The sequence below is a fragment of the Hydra vulgaris genome, chromosome 15 (assembly GCF_038396675.1).
Source record: "Hydra vulgaris chromosome 15, alternate assembly HydraT2T_AEP".
Classification (NCBI taxonomy): domain Eukaryota; kingdom Metazoa; phylum Cnidaria; class Hydrozoa; order Anthoathecata; family Hydridae; genus Hydra; species Hydra vulgaris.
In genome coordinates, this window is record NC_088934.1 from 14901740 (window position 1) to 14920682 (window position 18943).

General features: G+C 26.1%; 1 protein-coding gene across 1 annotated transcript in view; it reads left to right on the forward strand.

Annotated features, from left to right (window-relative positions):
- The first annotated feature begins 2851 nt into the window (after positions 1 to 2851).
- Positions 2852 to 18943, forward strand: part of LOC136072076 (probable ATP-dependent RNA helicase DDX27) — a 64169-nt gene continuing 48077 nt past the window's right edge. Inside the window, exons 1-2 of the mRNA XM_065820261.1 lie at positions 2852 to 3023; positions 11978 to 12100. Coding sequence (XP_065676333.1) covers positions 2919 to 3023; positions 11978 to 12100 — 228 coding nt within the window. The 5' untranslated portion in view covers positions 2852 to 2918. The remainder of the gene's footprint in view (positions 3024 to 11977; positions 12101 to 18943) is intronic.

Genomic DNA, 18943 nt, shown 5'->3' on the forward strand with positions numbered 1-18943 from the left:
TTTGACTAATCGTATACCCAGCAAAGATAATCCCGCAAATCAACGAGGTTAGTCTGCAATAAGGTTTTTTTTAAAAATTTAGCACTATTGACATAATATCTCAGAAGTTTCAGTAAGTTGAGTCGAGAACAAAACCTTGAGGGACACAACTAAGAACATCAATTTAAACGAGCTAGTATTTTACTGATGTGAAGCGATGCTTTCTGCTTACTAAAATAACAATAATCCATTGTAGGAGCTTGCCGTTTATTCCGGTAGATCTTAGATTTAACATAAGTCTGTTGTGAGATAATTTTACAAAAGTTTTGGCGAAATTGAGATAAAATATATCAATAAACTTGTGAGATGCTATAGAAGGCGAAGCAATATTAAGTTTCTATTAGGTTGGTCACGCTTAATTTATAATGAAGAAAGCCATATTAATTTGCGGAAAGTATTATTTTATTGTTGATCTGCTTTTGGATTATATTTTTTATAAGTGTTTCAAAGATTTTTCAGGCAGCAGAGGTTAGTGAAACTTGTTAATTTTCAGCAAGTAATTTATCTTCTATTTGTTTTGTAAACAAATGTCCAGTGATTGGGTTCTATTCGCGACGTTAGAATTATCTTGTTTTATCTCCACATTTTTGATTGTTGAGATAAAACAATTTAAAAAATAAAAACTTTAGACGATGGCATATAAAAGTTTTTCTCCGCAACTTTTTTGCTTACAACTTAGGTTTTGACACAGTAGAAAAACATCATTCTGAGGTACACAACACACTCAATAACTCAACTTTTTTTAAAAGTGGAGATAGAGCAAGATAATTCTAACATCGCGTATTGCAGGATTAAAGAATTTATGGAAGATTTTTGTAAATGGAATTGCAAAGCTTTTGGCACATATCTTAAGTATCAATGAATGCAAGCGTTCAGATCCAAAAAAATTCAAAATAAATAAAAGCAAAAAAAGTTTATTGTTATTATCGGTAAGTTCCTTAATAATGTCTAAATAGAGAAACCCAAGTTGTTTTTATAAATCCATTCAGATTTAATATCACTTTTATTTAACGGTGGAAAATATTTAGAGCTTTCAAAAGCAAACATGGATTTGAATTTCGAGCTCAGAAGATGATTCATATTAAGAAGAGCTTCAATAATTCTAACTAAATTATCTTTAAGAGAAATAACTCTATCCTTAATTTTTAGTTGTTTGTTAGTATATTTGTAAACAAGTTTTGGGCTGTTCTGGGATTTTGATAAATACAATATAATAAACAATATAATAAACAAAACAACAACAATAACATCAGAAAACTGGAATTTGGTTTTATTTCTCTACCATGGGTATTAGAGTTGGGTATTCAATTTAAAAAGATATTTGGGAATGTGGGATATGCTCCAGTTTTTGAGTCGCCAAAATACCTTCGGCAGTTAACGATTCAGAGAAACAAGGCTTGACTTCCGGACAAAATAGTTTTGTCCGCGAGTCTGCAAACTGGAGTACTTGTGTGGAAGGTTTTATGTGGGGGAAACAGGGCTCGGGGTTTCAACACGCATTTGCTAGCATCAGAGACATACTTTTGATGAAAAATGGAAAAATTCGGCCGGGACATTCAAGAAATTGTCAGGGTGCCTTTGGCTGCAATATAAGCAACACAATTAAAATAGAAGCAGATTGTTTTAGAAAATGAGAAAGTCTTTGGAAATACATTATCATCAATGTTCTCCAAATGAAGGTGGTTTGAATTAAGTCGACGATGCTTACGTCACATCGTTGTTTTGGGAACTTTATTTTTCTTATTTAAGACGCAAGAACACGTTACGTTGAAGTTTTATTTTATGTTTGATTTTTTTTAACGATTTTTTTATTACTTGAATAACGAGGGCATATATAATCCCTATAAATATTGTATTATAATAAAAAGATTATCATAAGGATAAATTTATATAAACAGATGTTTTAACTTAATTTAGTCAGATAAAAATTTATCAAAAATATTAACTTTTAAAAAAGGCAAGACGAAGTTTTGCAAAGTTCGGGAAACAAACAAGTCAGACAAGAAAACTTTATATTTCTCGCTTATATATTTTCCCATCTACTGGAGCAAATATGTTCCTGCGGCTTTTCTTTAATCTTAGAAAAAGAATAATATATTACTGTCTAACTTTAGGGGATTTATATTTATTGCTTAATAGTTTAAAAAAACTAAGTATAGTTTAAGCCAAGGTTTTAATGTTCTTAATTGTGGTTATTTTATTTTAAACTTAACTTTTTCAGTTTATTTTTTTTAATTGTGCTTAAGTATTTTAGTTATAAAAAATGTGTAAATCATGTATTTCTTAGTATAACTATTAGAGATGTCTAGGGTACCCAGTTCAGTCTCAATTAATCGGTGATTTTTTCCAGGTCCAAGCCGGAATAATCCTAGCCGGAATCTAGTAGACACTAGATAATCGGTATCGTGTAAGTGGGTACCGAGTACCTTGTATCGTTTAGCATCGCTTATATAATAATGTCGATACCATCAGTAGGATATCTAAAAACTAGATTTAGCTCCATAATAAATTGACAACAAAGACAGGCACATAAATTAATAATTACTTACAACTTTATAGTTTTCAAATGAAGTGAAGCGGCCCGAGGTACATGGAGGCCCTAGATACAAAGACTTCCCCTATTTGGGCTACATGAGAAGCCCGAATTTACAATTTTATTTAAGTACTTAAATAGAATTGTTTTTTATATTACTTGAATTACGAGGGTATATATAACCCCTAGAAATATAGTATTATATTATAAAGAATTTTATAAGGATAAGTTTATATACCATATTCAGTACTTTAAATAGAATTGTTAATTCGCAGATTTAGATTTGTGCTAAATTTGCCGAACAGGCCATACCGGAAAAAAACAATACCACGAGCTCTGTTATATCATGGCTAATTTCTTATCAATAAAAACATTAGAATCAGATGATGATGAAAGTTTAATTCTCGACGAGAGCGACGTTGACGAAGAAATTTCAAAATCATCAAAAAAGGTAAACTGTTTCAAAAATATTGCAAGATTTTTTGAACTATGATTTCTAAGAAATTGTTTGGAGCTTAATATTAGGCACTATAGGGTACCTGGCAACCAAGAAAACCTAAAGTGCTTAAACAGCTATTGAAATAGAGAAGGTAAAAATACACCAGGGAGAAATTTCAAAATAAAAATTTAATTTTGTGCACTTAATAAATCTTTTTAATTTAATTTTTAGTCTTGTAATGTAAAGAAGTTTCACTTGTCATAATAAATACAAATCTTTTTATCACAAAATACATACATGCATGCATGCATGCATGCATACATGGAGACTTTTTAAACATCAATGAATATTTATTGTCTTTGGTACATACATAAACTATATTATAGCCTGCTGCTGCAAAAGAGTGCCTCTACATCAATTGAGGGTTTGGCATGAGGCAGCAATCTTTTTTCTTTCATTTTTAAAAAGATTCTTAGTTTTCATTTATAAAAAGATTCTACTTTTCATAATGAAAGAAAAGATTGCTGCCCCATGTCAAATCCTTGGTCAATGAGGATTTGGCATGGGGCAAGTTGCCACTCTTTATTGTGCTTTTCTGACTCCAGTTTTTTTATTAGAATGTTCCAATAATGGTTTATAAAATATTTCAGACAAGTCTCTTTTGTTCAGATAAGATCTATAAATGCATTGTAAATGTTGTTAGTCCTTATCTCGCTGCTTATCTTGAGCTCACTGTTCTATTGTTTGGAGCTAATCTTGAGTATCTGTTTTATTGTCTTGAAGTTGCATTTTTATTTTTATTTTCTACAAATACTAATATGTTTGCTGCTTAACAGAGCTATTGTCACTTATTTCATTAACCAAAGCTGATTTGTCATTTGGCAAAGATGCATCTTTTTACTGTAACTGTTCCTTTATGTTCAAAAACTTTCACTCATCTAGTTTACTTCTTTTAACATTGGTGCTTTAAAATTTTCTGTTACTTTATTTGTTATCTGGTAACTCCCAACTTAAATAGTTGCTTGCAGCCTTGTATGGAATAAGTTAGTTTAGAAATATATATGTCCTCTGATATAAAAAAACTAATTCTTACTTTTCACAGTATCTTTAAATGTTTCATGAAAATACATTTGCTATTGTAAGTCAGGAAGACATCTCAGTTTAAGCTTAGAATTTTTCTAAATGAAATCTTAAACATGTTGTTCAAGTTTTTACTTGAAATTTTCATTGTTAATGGTCAGAATATTAAATTGTTTACTGCATCCTGTAAAACATAATAAAGTCCTCTATTTAAAGTTGTTACATCATTATAAATACAATAATTTCAATTAGTTTATTAAACAAAAGTTTTTATCTTCATTTAAAAGCTAATTAATTTATATTGTTTTATCTATTTATATATTTCTTTTATATTTTCTAAACCTTGATTTTAACTGTTAGTATATTTAGAACTTTCAGAGTATACTCCCCATCAACTTGATTGTTCCAAGTACATGTACTGACAGTTAACTTGTATTTATGCAAGTATCTGTAACTCATATAATCTAGATATTTATATTTTACTCCTAAAAAGTTACTTATTACATCTGACAATAAAATTAGCATGTATAATAGTTCACTCTAAACTTCTTTGAGCTTCATGTGCAAAAGAAAATACATAAATGCAGAAAATAACATAGCAAGCTATACATAATTTATTAACAACACATTATCTGGTATATTCATTAACACTGTCATAATTAGTTTAAAGGAGAAAATCTTGAATCATGGACTTAAGTTTTGCATGTCTCTTCAATTTTTGGATGTAAGATTTTTGAATATTAAACATAGAGGCAAAAAGTGAATCATTTTTTGATTTCATATATTGAAAGATGTTTTTTATGCTTCTAAAGAACTTTTTAAACCAATAATATATTTCAAAAATGGAGTTAAGTTCTCTTGCTACCATTTGGGCAACAGCAGCTGCACTTTCATGAGTAATTTTTTAAAGTCTTGCCCTGAACAATCACATATGAAACTTTGTAGTTGAGATTGATATAAATTATCAGCTAATAGTAAAAGCTATGATATCTACAACTTCGTTGAGAAAGTTCAACCTCTAAATTTTGCCAAATTTAATAATGCATTTTTAAAAATATTTGATATTAACAAATTTCTTTCTTTAATTGACTAATTTAACTAATTTAAAATAAAAAAAAAGTTTATTATGTTTTGTGCAAACTTTTGACGCAGCTGCTTGTTTAAAATTTAATTTTGAGTAAAAAAAAATGTTTAGGAAGGAAAACCGAAAAAACGATTGGTGATTTTTGAAAGGCTGATTTTTTTAAAAAAAACAAATAAAATTTAAATATTGAACAATAATTAATAATATTCTTAAATAGATTTGACAGTTAAGTTAAACTCAAGTGTTAACTTTATTTTAATAAACTTAAAGAGTCACTTCCTAAACTGCTTAAATTTCATGTTGTCTATAAATTTTCTTGCGCTGGCTGTAATGCCAGTTATATTGGAGAAACTTCCAGACATTTGGCAACTAGAATAAACGAGCACCTTAAAAGTGATAAACAATCTCATATATTTAAACACTTAAATTTATCTATTAATTGCAAAACTGGCTGACTGTGATTCTTTTTAGATTTTGGATAATGCCCCAACCAAACACAAATTAAAGATAAAAGCCCTCCACATTAAATGGGAAAGTCCCTCACTTAATAAACAAACTTTACGTTATGCTATAAACTTATCTATTTAATTTTACTGTCAGTTTATTTTTTTGACAGTTGATTATTTTGATTGGTTATTTACTAAGTTATTTTGTAATAAATATATTGGTTTGTTATGTATAATTTTTGTCCATTAATATTTCTCTGTAAAGACTTCTATTTTTTAATATTTATTTCAGACTTTTTTTTATTGTAAAAAAATCTTTTGAAAATGTAAACAAATTTTACGAAACATGTCAAGAAAAAAAAACATTTTGTTATTTTTAAAAATAATTACTTATTTTATGCTAATATGACATTTAATAAACTTATATATATTTTTTAAATCAAAATTAAATTATATATTTTTTAAATCTAAATTAATATATTTTTTATCAGAATAAAATTATGTATTTTTATTAAATTAGTTTTAAATTAAATCTTATATTTTTATTAGAATTAAATTATATTTTTATGATCTTTGCTTCAAGTTTAAAAAATCAATCATTACAATAAAATAAAAACAAAATAAAATAAAACTTAATTTTCTTTGAGTTTTTTTTATTAGTAAATGTTTACTAATGAAAAAATTTATTATTTAAATTTATTGATTAAATTTATTGTTTAAATAGCGCTTGTATCAAATACAATTGTCATTTAAACTTTTGTAAGAAATATTTTTATGTAAACGTCATTTAAAAGTTAATGTGACTTTTTTAAAAATTAATTACTTCTTTTATCTTACCGCTTTTAGTAAAATTTTTAAAGTTGAAAAATGATAAAAAGTCACTTAACCGAAAGTCACTTAAGGCGTACGTAAATTGCTCTACACTTAATCCCCCTACCCCATCCCTGGCGCTGCTTTGCGGTAAGGGTAGGCATTGCATTAGTATAAAATCTTTTCTTCATTAGTTTGTAATTGTTATTTTTTAAACATAATATTTCATATTTAAATATTATCTTATAATTTTCTTGTTTGGCAGAGTTTAAAAGAAGGTTACTAAGCTTTCCGGGAAACGTGTGCAGTCGCAAGCCTTTTTCGTCCACGTTTAAAGTAATTTTTTTAGATTAACTGACTACAGCAGTTCGCATCTTTTAACTTATAAAGTGTTTCAATAATTCGCCGCAAAAAGCTAAACTTATTTACTGGGAAAAAAAAACAATTCTTAAATAAGGAAGCAAAATTGTAACGAAATATCAAGTTTAATAAAATAAACTAGAAAACTTATTAATTCAAAAAAGCAAATTAAAAAAAAAAAAAATTTTGTATAAAATTTTTATATAACTTTTTCATTCTTTTTTTTTAAAGTCGTTGTTGAAAAAAACATCTTTTATAACGATTTAACAACAATTGAAAGTTTTGATATGCAATTTATTCATGATTTTTATCAGATTTTTTGATATTCTGATATGCAATTATCACGATTTTATTTTATTAATTTAAAAAACTAATTTGCTGTGTACGCTAGAACTATAAGAAATGTTGTCTATAAACGTAATAAACATGATAAACAAATAAACGTAAGAAATTTTTTTCTTATGTTTATTCATTTATAAGACTTTTCACTTTTAAAAAAGTTTTTGCTATATTTGATGTTTTTTCTTAATACTTATATAATAGAAAAATAAAGAAATAAATTGTTATTTATTTGAAAAAAATATTATTTGATTAATAAATTTTGTTAATGACAGATTAAGTTAAATAGAAGAATAACATAGTTTCTTTAATAAATGTATTTACCGCATTTGATGCATGTATGAAATTATTTCTTTTATATTGCCCAATTTCCAATGTTAATACGAATTACTAGAGATAATGAACATAATGATTGCTCTGTTTAAAAGAATGTATTTAAAAACTTAAACAAAAGTTAAATAGGTTCCTAAAAATTTCTTTAAGAAAGTTCAGTAAATTAACAATGCACTAGCCCACAAAATTTTGCAGCATCGTTTCATTTTTTTATATGAAAAACTTGTTAAAAAACAATTTTTTTATCACAAATAAATAGCAATTAGTTTTCTCACTTTCCTGACAATTTTGGTATTGGAAAATAACAAACGCTCTAAAAATAAGAAAACAAAAACAGTAAATATTTAGGTATATTATTTATTTGACAGCAATTTTCTTTTTTTTATTAATAAATTTTTTTTAGCTTATTTTATTTAGGTTTTCTATTTCGTATAGCCTTCGGTTCTTTTCTTCTCGTAATGCTGATTTATTCTCTAGTTTCTTATAGCTTTATTTTGCCGCAAATTCTTACGCTTACTATATAAAAATGTGGTCAAGTTGTCTAAAAAAGTTACCTTAAGCGTGGGCGTACAAGGCATGCGACCTCACGCACTTTCCGGGAAGGCTTGGTTACTGTTGTAATTTACAGATTAAGTTGCAGTTATAGTGTATTGAGCAAGTCATAATGTTATGAGCAAGTATGCATTTAATACTATTACAATATTACTTTTATTAATTGTTTTTACTTAAAATGTTACTTAAAAAAGTAAACGTAAAAAAGTAAAAGTAAAAATGCAAATATCACAATATTTAAACCACTTAAATTAGTTACAAAAACTATTTAATATGTTCATGTTGACAATAAAACTCATAAAAAGCTATAAAACAACAGTAAAAACAAACTGAAAAGTTACTTTAACAATATAAAGAGTTTGTGTTAATGTAAAAAAACTTAGCAACAGTGTTTTATACAGTTTATAACATTATTAATATAAAACGCATTTAAAATAAAGTGAAGTAAATAAATAGAATTGTTCTAATTATAATACTATTAAATTAAAACATTATTGTCATGAAACTTTAAACTTCATGTTTGCGCAAAAACATGCCTATAGACCACACGAGTCTATAATCTAAAGACTCGTATGGTCAAAGAAACAAGCAAAAAACAACAACATAAAGAAACAAAAAAAACATTACATACCAAATTTTTTATAATTTATTGTTTCTTAATCTAGCGTACTATTATTAATTTTTTCATTCAAATGGTTTCTCATGTAAATGTTTTCATTCAATTTTTTCATTCGAATTGTTAGGCAATAAAAAGTGAAAGAAAAAGTTTTGGTTTAATAAATTGAATTATATTTAATTAAGTTTAAGTATATGCTTAATTTATTTTTTTTGGAAAAATTTTTTTTTGAACAGAAATAAGGTAAAGTTTAGCGGTCTAAAATAATTTTATTTTATTGTTTGTTGCACTCTCGTCAGTGGAAGCTTTTTAAATAGGAATATTAATTGAAATAAAAGAAAAAAAGATTGCTGCCCCAATCCAAACCCTCGTTCAATGTAGTAGCATTTCCTTGTGGCAGCTATAAGATAGTTAGTGTAGCAGCACTCTCTTGTAGCAGCAGGCTATAAGATAGTCAATGTAGCAGCACTCCCTTGTAGCAGCATGCTATAAGATAGTCAATACTGAAGCCAATAAATATTTCTTATGTTTATATGAAAAAGTCACCACTTGAGCAAGTCTCCACATGAATGCAACAAGCGGAAAAATAAAATTATTTTAGACGACTTAACTGTAGCTTTGCAGAGAAGTAAAATAATGTATTTTTTAATTTGAATTTTTTATAATTTAATTTTAATGCAATGGAATGTTTCTACTTTGAAAACTATTTTTTATGAAACAAAAAATAATTAACTATTCAAAATGTTTATGATTTAAATCAAACTTCCATCCATACTTGCATTATGTTCGGAGAACACTTCTGCAAGACTATAACAGGTATGTTGTTCGGGCCATAAGCTGTAGAAGAGTCTAAGCAGGAAATCACTTTAGATACAGAAGCTGGAGTAATACGAATGTCAAGTAATAGATCAACCTGTTTTACAGCTATTTCAGGTAGAACGCATCTAGTGGAATCAAGAGATGATATTGATGAAAAGTTAGCAAACAATTCAGCTTTGTCTTTAGGTGAAGTGACAAAGTCATACAAGCCATACAAAGTCATAAGAGCCCTACAAGAGGTGAAACTACAGATTTGCCCTTATTGATACTATTAAAGATTCTTCCGAAGTCACGAGAACCTAGTTTTTATCATAAAATACGAGATTTTATGACCTGAGAATTTGGCATTAGACAAAACCTTTTTACAATGGTTTCTAGCAGTAAGAAACAGACATCTGTTTTTTACTGGAGAATTATTTTGCTGATAGATATGGAAGTTACGGTTTCGATTGGAAATTGCAGCAGCATAATGTGAGGAAAATTACAGAGAGTGAGGCTTGACCTGGAATCGTCAAGAGGGAATAAAAGATTCCATGCCAGCCTGAATCCACAAAGTTATATAAGAAGCACATTTGTCAACAGGAAGACAAAAGATTTCTACCCAAGGGCTATCACAAAGAAAATCATGGAAAGAGTCCCAATCAGCTTTAAGGTAGTTGTAAGAGGTATGATGATAGGGGAATTCAGATGATGAAGAAGAATGAGATAATAGTTTTAGAGAGATCAAACTGTGATCAGAAGCACCTAAGGGTAAATGTGGAGAAACTGAGCACTGACTAGGATCAGAAACAAGACATAAGTCGAGTAAAAAAGTTAAATGATTCGGGTTGTCTGGAAAGCAAGTTGGAAAGTTGACTATTTGATTTAGGGATCGAGAAAGGCAAAAGTTGTTTGCTTTAATGCCTGCAGAGTCACTGACACTAGAGCCAAGCCATTCAGTGTGATGAGCATTAAAGTCACTGACATTAGCAATTTTGGCTGATGGATAAAGAGAGAGGGCTTGGTCAATATGATCAGAAATAACATGTGCAGTCTTAAGATGAAGGAGAGCGATATAGAACAAATAGAAAGGCGATAAAGTGAAGTGGTGCTAAACGAAAGCACATAAAAGAATAGTCTTTGAATTCAAACCTAGTTTCGCGACAAATGGGTGAATTCATACAAATGTAAATGCCCAAGTCAAGCATGTGACTATTAGAGTCTTTAGGAATTAAAGGAAGGTAACTATCAACACTAATATCACAAGATGAGACAGCTGAACTCAAATTAGTCACTCAAAGAGCAAGTAGGTCTGGTTAACTTTGTAATTGCCCAGGCAATTGCCTCATTACTATTAATAAATCCTAAGGGTGTTATGGGTGCCATCAGACTTTTTCAAAAAATATTGTTTTTAGAACCACCTTACAAGGAACCGTTCTCTACTAGTAGATCTTTTAGGAACATTTGATTTGTTTTTTGTGAATTCTTTTTGTTTTTTTCCTTTTCCAGATTTTTGACTGGGGACATTCCTCATCACCTATGTTCTTATTTTAGGCTTTACATAAAAAAGGAATTTGCATTTATTATTATAAATTGAGAAACTAAAGTAGTTTTCCAAGTGTAAGGCATTATGGGATTGATATTTGGACAAACATTCTTCTTAAATAATAGAATTTCTTAAAAATGCGAGTTGTTTGTGAGATTGATATTTAAAAGAACAATTTGACGTCACTAGAATGGAACACAATAGAAATATACATAAACATTTGCAAAAATCAGAGTTTGATTTAGTCAAGATAAAAACATTTTATTTGTTCAGAGTGTGTACTGTGAAAAAACTACAATCTACAACAAAAAATATTCACTAAAGTCCTAAATTTAACAGTTTGTTGTAGAAAGTATTGAAATATCAAATTTTGATATTTTTAAGGTTTTTTCTCACTTTAATTGATGGATTCTATTAGTGTCAGTTGTTTAAGAATGCCCTAAAACCTTCAAAAAAAAGTTTTAAATTTAAAAATAGTAGTCGCCTTCCGAACACAAAAATAAAGTTTCAGACAGTTAATATGGTACTTCAATATTATTTAGACATATACAGTGTAATAAAATTTCAACATGACCAACAAAATGGATATCCTTAATATATATATATATATATATATATATATATATATATATATATATATATATATATATATATATATATATATATATATATATATATATATATATACATATATATATATACATACACATATATATATACATACACACATATATATATACATATATATATATATAAATATATATATATATGTATATATATAATTATATATTATTGTTTTTGTTGTATCAAGTTAAGATACCAAGTCTCTTGTTAAATATATATATATATATATATATATATATATATATATATATATATATATATATATATATATATATATATATATATATATATATATATATATATATATATATATATATATATATATATATATATATATATATATAATGTCCTGATAAATTTTTCAAACTTATGTTCTAGATAAAGAAAAAGAAAGGTCTAAAAGAAGACTTCGCATCTGATTTTCAATTTAGTCTTGATAATAGTGTTGTGCAACAGCCATGGAAAATTAGTACAACCATAAAAAAAAGTGCCAAAGGACAAGTAAGTATTTTAGTACAGTGTGAGTTTTAATTTACAGTGATAAGTGTGTATGTGTGTCACACACCACTAAAAATTTTAATGATATTTTCTTTTTTACAATATGATGACAACTGTTTTAATGTTTTAACAATTTAAATGCAATATAAAAAAAATTGTTACAGATATTTTTACCTTAAAATGTATGGGTACCTTTAAATGCTCATAATTGAATTTTGGTCTCTTATATTTTCAAATCAATTGGAATAAGGTTTATTTTATACAAGGAAGTAACCAAAGCATAAAGAGTATAATTTAAAACAGTAAGTCCATTCAATTTCAAGTATACTCTGACAACTGATGATATTATATATTTTTTCTAAAAATTAGAACTTGTTTTTTCTTAAAACATAAAATCCAGATTTAAAACAAAGACATAAGTTATAAAGACTATATATGGAAATGATCAATAGTACAAGGACTTCAGTTACAGCTTAAATTTAAGATTTAAATTCTATTACTTTCCTAGTTATCATCAAAAACACTAGACCTACAGGTGCGCATTAGTTTTCTAAAACCTCAAAAATACTATCTTCATTGTCAATTTAAATTTTAAGATTTATTTATCAAATAGCAAACAAATTTTAAATTAACAAATAAAACACACCACTAAATAAGAAAAAGAAATAAAATGTTCATAAAAATATCAACAGTTGATATTGATGAACGATTCAGAGGTTTCTATCATTTTTATTTAATACCATCATCTTTACAGGATTACTTGCTACAAACTGACTTTAAAACATCATTGTTAATAGGGCACTGTTTATAGCCAAATACACCTTCATTTACATTGGCATTATTCTTTGCATTTGATAAATTATTCTTTTTATTATTGCAAAAATATTCACCTGTTTCTTCTCGTTTTCTTTTTCAGCTATTCATTATTATTTTCAGTTTTTAAGACCTTCTTCCCCTTCATTGATCCATGTTGTTGAGTTACTTTTACGGGTTTTTTAGAGGCGCCTTTTGGGGTAACCTTGAATATTGTATTAAATCCGGAACATCTTCAAGAATTATTAAAGATTCAGTAAGATCATCGATAGCTCTATATGCATTTTCAAGTTTTTTTTCTGTAATATTTATGAGAGCCTGTTTTAACATCGTGAGGAGATGAAACAATTAGAATTTTTTGTACAAAGCATCATTTTGAGGTCTGAGAGGACTGAATAGTTGCTATACATTTCACTGCTTGTTCAAATTTATTATTTTGCATCCAGTTAACATTTAGACCTGACTCCAATACCAATCATGTTAGCTGCTTTGATTAAAGATTCTTTTGTTGTCCATCATGACCATATCTCTGTTAATATTTGCATAAACCCAGAATGTCAATTGTCATCATACTAGAAAACAATTTTTTTGTTTATTCTTTAGATATTTCAATAATTAAGTATTTATTTTTAAGAACTCAATTCCTGTCAGTCAAAATGTCCGATTACTCTTTAAATTGATCAGATAATCTAACGTTGTAGCTGGATAATGGCCGATGTTCGACCGTTAAATTGAGCCCTGTTAATATAACAATATTTTGCAGAGCAAATATTAGTAATGTAGTGATTGTCTATCAGTTAACCAATTGTGTCATATAACATATTAACCATTTTTTAATATGTTCAAAAGTGTAAAAGCTAAAAATACTTAAGTATAAATATTTAAAAAAAAAAAAAGAAAGCATACCTATACTTTTAAGTGTTGTAAATATGCTTTAGCTGCTACAGCTATTTATGACAATCTTTTGGGTTCCCATTTGGTAGAGATCTTATTTTGTTTTTTTATAACATTGGCTGTGGCCAAGTTCAATTAATTTGTGTTTTATGATTAATAAATGCTTGTTTGGTTTATTTTTTAATGTTTTTTAAATTTTGAGCTTTGGAAATTGCAATAGTTAAAATGGAAGAACATGTTAGTCTTATAAATATATAAATTATATTCAAGTTGTATATAACTTAAAAATACATTCTGGTACTTTTCAACTGTGACAATGGCTTAAAGATATCCACAAATAGTTGAGTTTCCTCTGTTTAAAAAATAAAAAGTTGAATAAGTACTTATTATTTATTTTACAATTTTACGTAATCATTTATGACTTTGGTAATTGTTTAATGTTTTCATTGTTGTTTTAGATAGTTCTTGTAACATTTTTTTTTGTAATTTTTATTTTATGTCTGATGATGACCTGTACAAAAAAGCAAAATGTCACCAAGAGAAAAATCTTATTCCGCAATTATAAATTATTAAAAATTTAGTCATCTCATAATTTTTTTTTTTACTGAATGTTTGGTTATCAGAAATGAAGTGTTTTTTTTTAATTATTTTTATTGCTAATTTATTACTGTTCTTTATTAATTTACTAATTTATTACTGCTCTTTTCTTTAATGAAATTGCATTTAAAAAATCACCTATTTTCAGAATTTGTTTTCACTAGCATTTTTGTTAAAATTTTGTTGCAATTTAAATTTTAGAGGGACTGCATTAAGTGACCTTGATTTTAGAAAAAATACCTTAACTGCAAAAAACATGTTTTTAAAAGCATGTCAAGTTGGTTCTCAAAAGTAGAGAAATTGTATTAAATATCACAAATATCAACTTATGTCAACTTTGATTGACATAAGTTGTTAATGATTATGATTGTTAATATATTCTAGGAAGCTTTGACCATTTTCATAATTTATACAAAAGATATCTTCTGTATAAAACCAAGTTTGTAAGTTTTCATGATGACTTAAAATAAGTTGGCACCCCATCAGTTTGATAAAAAATTGCATTATTAAATAAAAAGTGTGTTTAGTGGATAATTAAAAAAAAAATTTAATTCAGATTTCTAAATTTAAATGTTAGGTATATATTTTACTATAAGATGGGCAGCAATGGAGATTGTTTCATCTAAAGGAATGTTTGTAATTAATTTTTCTCCATCAAATGAAATTAAGTAAGTGTTAGATAATCTTACCTTGGATTTGAAAGTTTGTTAATTAAATTTGTTAAATTATAAAGAAAATAATTATTTTAATTTTTTATATTTTTTCAATGTCTAGATGTAAACTTACCCAATAGCTGCTAAGTCGAATGCATCTTTATTTGTCTTAAAATACAAAAGATATTAAAAGAAATTATGTATTATATTATTATATATATTATTATCATGAAGAGTTATATACTTAAAATTATATGTAATTGGAATTGTGTCAATCAAACCTTTTTTAAAGTGTGTTTCTCATTTTATTCTTTAAGCTATGGTTTACATTAGATAGAAAGTATTTACTGTATGGTTTTGTACAACTTGTCAAAATATTTATAACCTTTGGCTCAATGAAAAAAGTTGAAAATTATTTTTAATGATAACCGAGTGACCAGAAATGCTAAATTCAGACTTAATTAAAGCAGCTGTATGATTATCCAGTAATATTTTTAATAAAATATTAAATAAACTTGATAACTCATTCAATGTTTGTTTTATTGCTAATTATCATCTTTTATTTCATTTTTATTGTAAAATAGCTTTGTCTCAATTAGTTACTTTGTCACGAAAAAAAAATAGCTTTGTCTCAATTGGTTACTTTATCACGATAAAAAAATAAAGTTTCAATTTGCAACATTGTGTCTTAATTTTTTTTTTTTTTAAGTTATATAACTTAACAACTAAGAAAACTTATACAAGCACATACTTAAAGCCAAAGAAAATGCAAACATTAAAAAAATCTAAACTTTTTATTTGTTATTATATTATTTTTTTATTTTTATTTTATTGCTACAAAATTTGTTGAACAGGTTTCAGGATGTTATCAATATTTTTTATGACAAGCATTTAGATTTAACACTAAATTTAGTAATATGGCGCATAAAATGGTAGATCCACAATATAACATTTTATATACACAAATTGCAATAATTTTAGAAAGCTGTTTAACATGTTTACATAATAAACAGCTTTAAAAAATTATTGCAATTTGTATATATCAAACTTGTTATGGCTTAGTAGGTTACTATATATATATATATATATATATAAAAAGTTGATAAGGTTAATCAATTTCTTGATTTCTCAGAAAGATTCTTTTTTAAGTTTATCTGCTTTTCTAGAAAATAACATATGAGAAAATTAGTTGTTTATTTACAGATATCCATTGGATTGCATGTGTTATTTAATGTGATACACTGCAGTTAGAGCAAATAAAATAAATGACAACATGATTTATAACAAATCTATATATATCTGACAAAATTAAGGACTTTTTAAACTGGGTATAGTAATGGATTTGTGTATAACTTGTAGTTGGGCATGTTCATAATTACTGATTCTATCTTTTGAAGAATTGAATATTCTTGTTGTTCAAATCTTGATTAAATACTGCCTGTTGTCATTTTAAAGCAGAGTGTTAGCCAGGAAAAAATTTAATACGGCATTTTTGCAATATTGTGTGGCCTTTAAAAATAAAGGTCATTTCGGTGTGCCATGCTAGACAAGAATAAAATGAGGATAGAAAACTAGGAAAGAATAATTTCAGAATAGAATGTTTTATGATAGAAATAAAGAAACCTTACTAGAAAAGAATTTTTACAAAAGAATATTTTTTGGCAGAAATTTTGAAAAAAAACTTGAAATACTTTCTAAGAAAGAATATTTTTTAATAAACATAAACAACTTGCTTGGAAAGAATTTTATTTAATAAATGCAAAAAACTTGCTAGGAAAGAATTTTATTTAATAAATCTAAAAAACTTGCTACGACAGAATTTTATTTCATTAATCCAAAAAAACTTGCTAGGACAGAATTACCATTTATAATAAAAGTGAATCACTGATGAATGATTCAGAAATTTCAGATAATCTTTATTATTTCACAAAGATTTTGTTAGAATTAGATTATACTTATTTAACATTTATTCAATTAAAAATCATAACTGTAATTACCAAATTGAGCGCAATTTCTTTCTTAAAATTTCTTTGCTAGCACGTTTTTAAAATTTCTTTTCTAAAATTTCTTTGCTAGTACATTTTTCCAATTTTCTTTGCTAGAAAGAAAATGACTTTTACTTGTGCGATTTCTATCCTAAAAAAGTCTTTGCTAGCAAGTTTTTCATTTTTCTTTGCCAGAAAGGATATTTGTATTTCTTTCTTCTTTTCTATCCTTCAATTATTCTATCCTAAAAAGTAATCATGTTTTTTTCTATCATAGCAAGAATTTTCATGTTTCTTTCCTAGAAAGGCTTTCCTGAATTCTTGTCTAGAATCGGCCACCTCATTTCATTTGGACATTTAAAAAAAAAGATAAAGAAAAGGCAAATCATAACTTACACACGGTTTTTTAACTCGATTTATTCGAGCAAATTAAAGTTTCACATAAGTAGATACGTTTAACAAATTTTTAGATATATAAATATAATTGAAATGATTTTCATATTCATTGCAAAATTGTTTTTAGATTTTATAAATCTTTAATTATAATTATTAAACTTGTTTCATTCTGAGCAGTCTTCTTAAATTTTTATATTTAACTTGCTTCTCTTCTTTGTGTGATATAGTAGAGAGAAAACAAGAACAAAAGACAACTGTTTGCAATTTAAGTTTCAATCAATGAATCATCAAATTCATTCTTTGAGGTTTTGATCTATTTTAATTGTGTACATCAATATCAATGTGTACTTTAAATACAGTTTTAAAAGGTTTAAACAATTATTTACATATATTGTCTTTTTTTGTTTTTGTAAAATCTATTCACCCCTGAGAAATGTATTTTTTTTTAATAAATTTATTTTAAAAAAATGCTAAATAGTAATAAATTTTTAACAAAACATTTTTGATGTTTTCCACGATCCTCTTGTAACTTTTTAAATAGCTGGAACAACTTTTTAATTAGCAACTTTCAATAAAAATAAGTTTTTGAATATTCAATTTTTTAATACTTTAGTATTTTAAAAATAAAAATTTAAAAGAATTTTTTGAACTTTTTTATATAGATATTCAGATTTTTGTTTATCTAATTTTGCATTATAATTTTTATCCTTAAATAAATTTTTGTGTAAATTGTAAATAGATTTATAGTGAATAATAATTGCATTAAATAGACATTTAAGGTTTTAAAAAGTCGTCAGCGACGAGTAAAAAAGCTTATTTAAATCAATAGCTTTTAAATAAGAATATTTTAGATAGCTCTATAGCTTTTAAATGAGAAATTTGGTTAGCTCTCTGATTTCTGTCAAATAGAATGTTAGTTGAAAAAACATTTGTTGAAATACGCTATTTTAAAGTTAATTTAAATAAGCAACAAAGGCAGAGTGAGATTCCTTCGCTGCATGAGGGCATCAAGTAAATTTAATCAGCACATCTAAATAAAATTTAGTATACTAGGTATTTAAATAAAAAATATATATTTAAATATAAAAATTAATTTTTATTTTTAATTTACAAATACAAAGTTTACTTAAATTTTGTATTTGTAAATTACAAAAAATAGTTTTTGTTTTTATAAATATTGTTTAATAATTAATAATACTATAATATTTAATTATCTTCTTTTATGTTTTATGCAAATATAACCTAAATGATATGTTTCATTGCAAGTTTCATTTTTGATTTTTTTGTTGTTATTTTTGGTTTACTTTACCAGCAAATTTAGTTTAACAAAAGTGTTTTTAATTCTTTTAATATAAAAATGTTATTAACTTATTTTAAACTATAATATTTATTAAAATGCAAAGATTTTTGTAACTTTCCTAACTTAAGATAAACAGTAAAAATGTAAATATTTGTGAATAAGATAAATCAAAAAAATAATTTATTAAACATTGAAAAATCTTAACTAG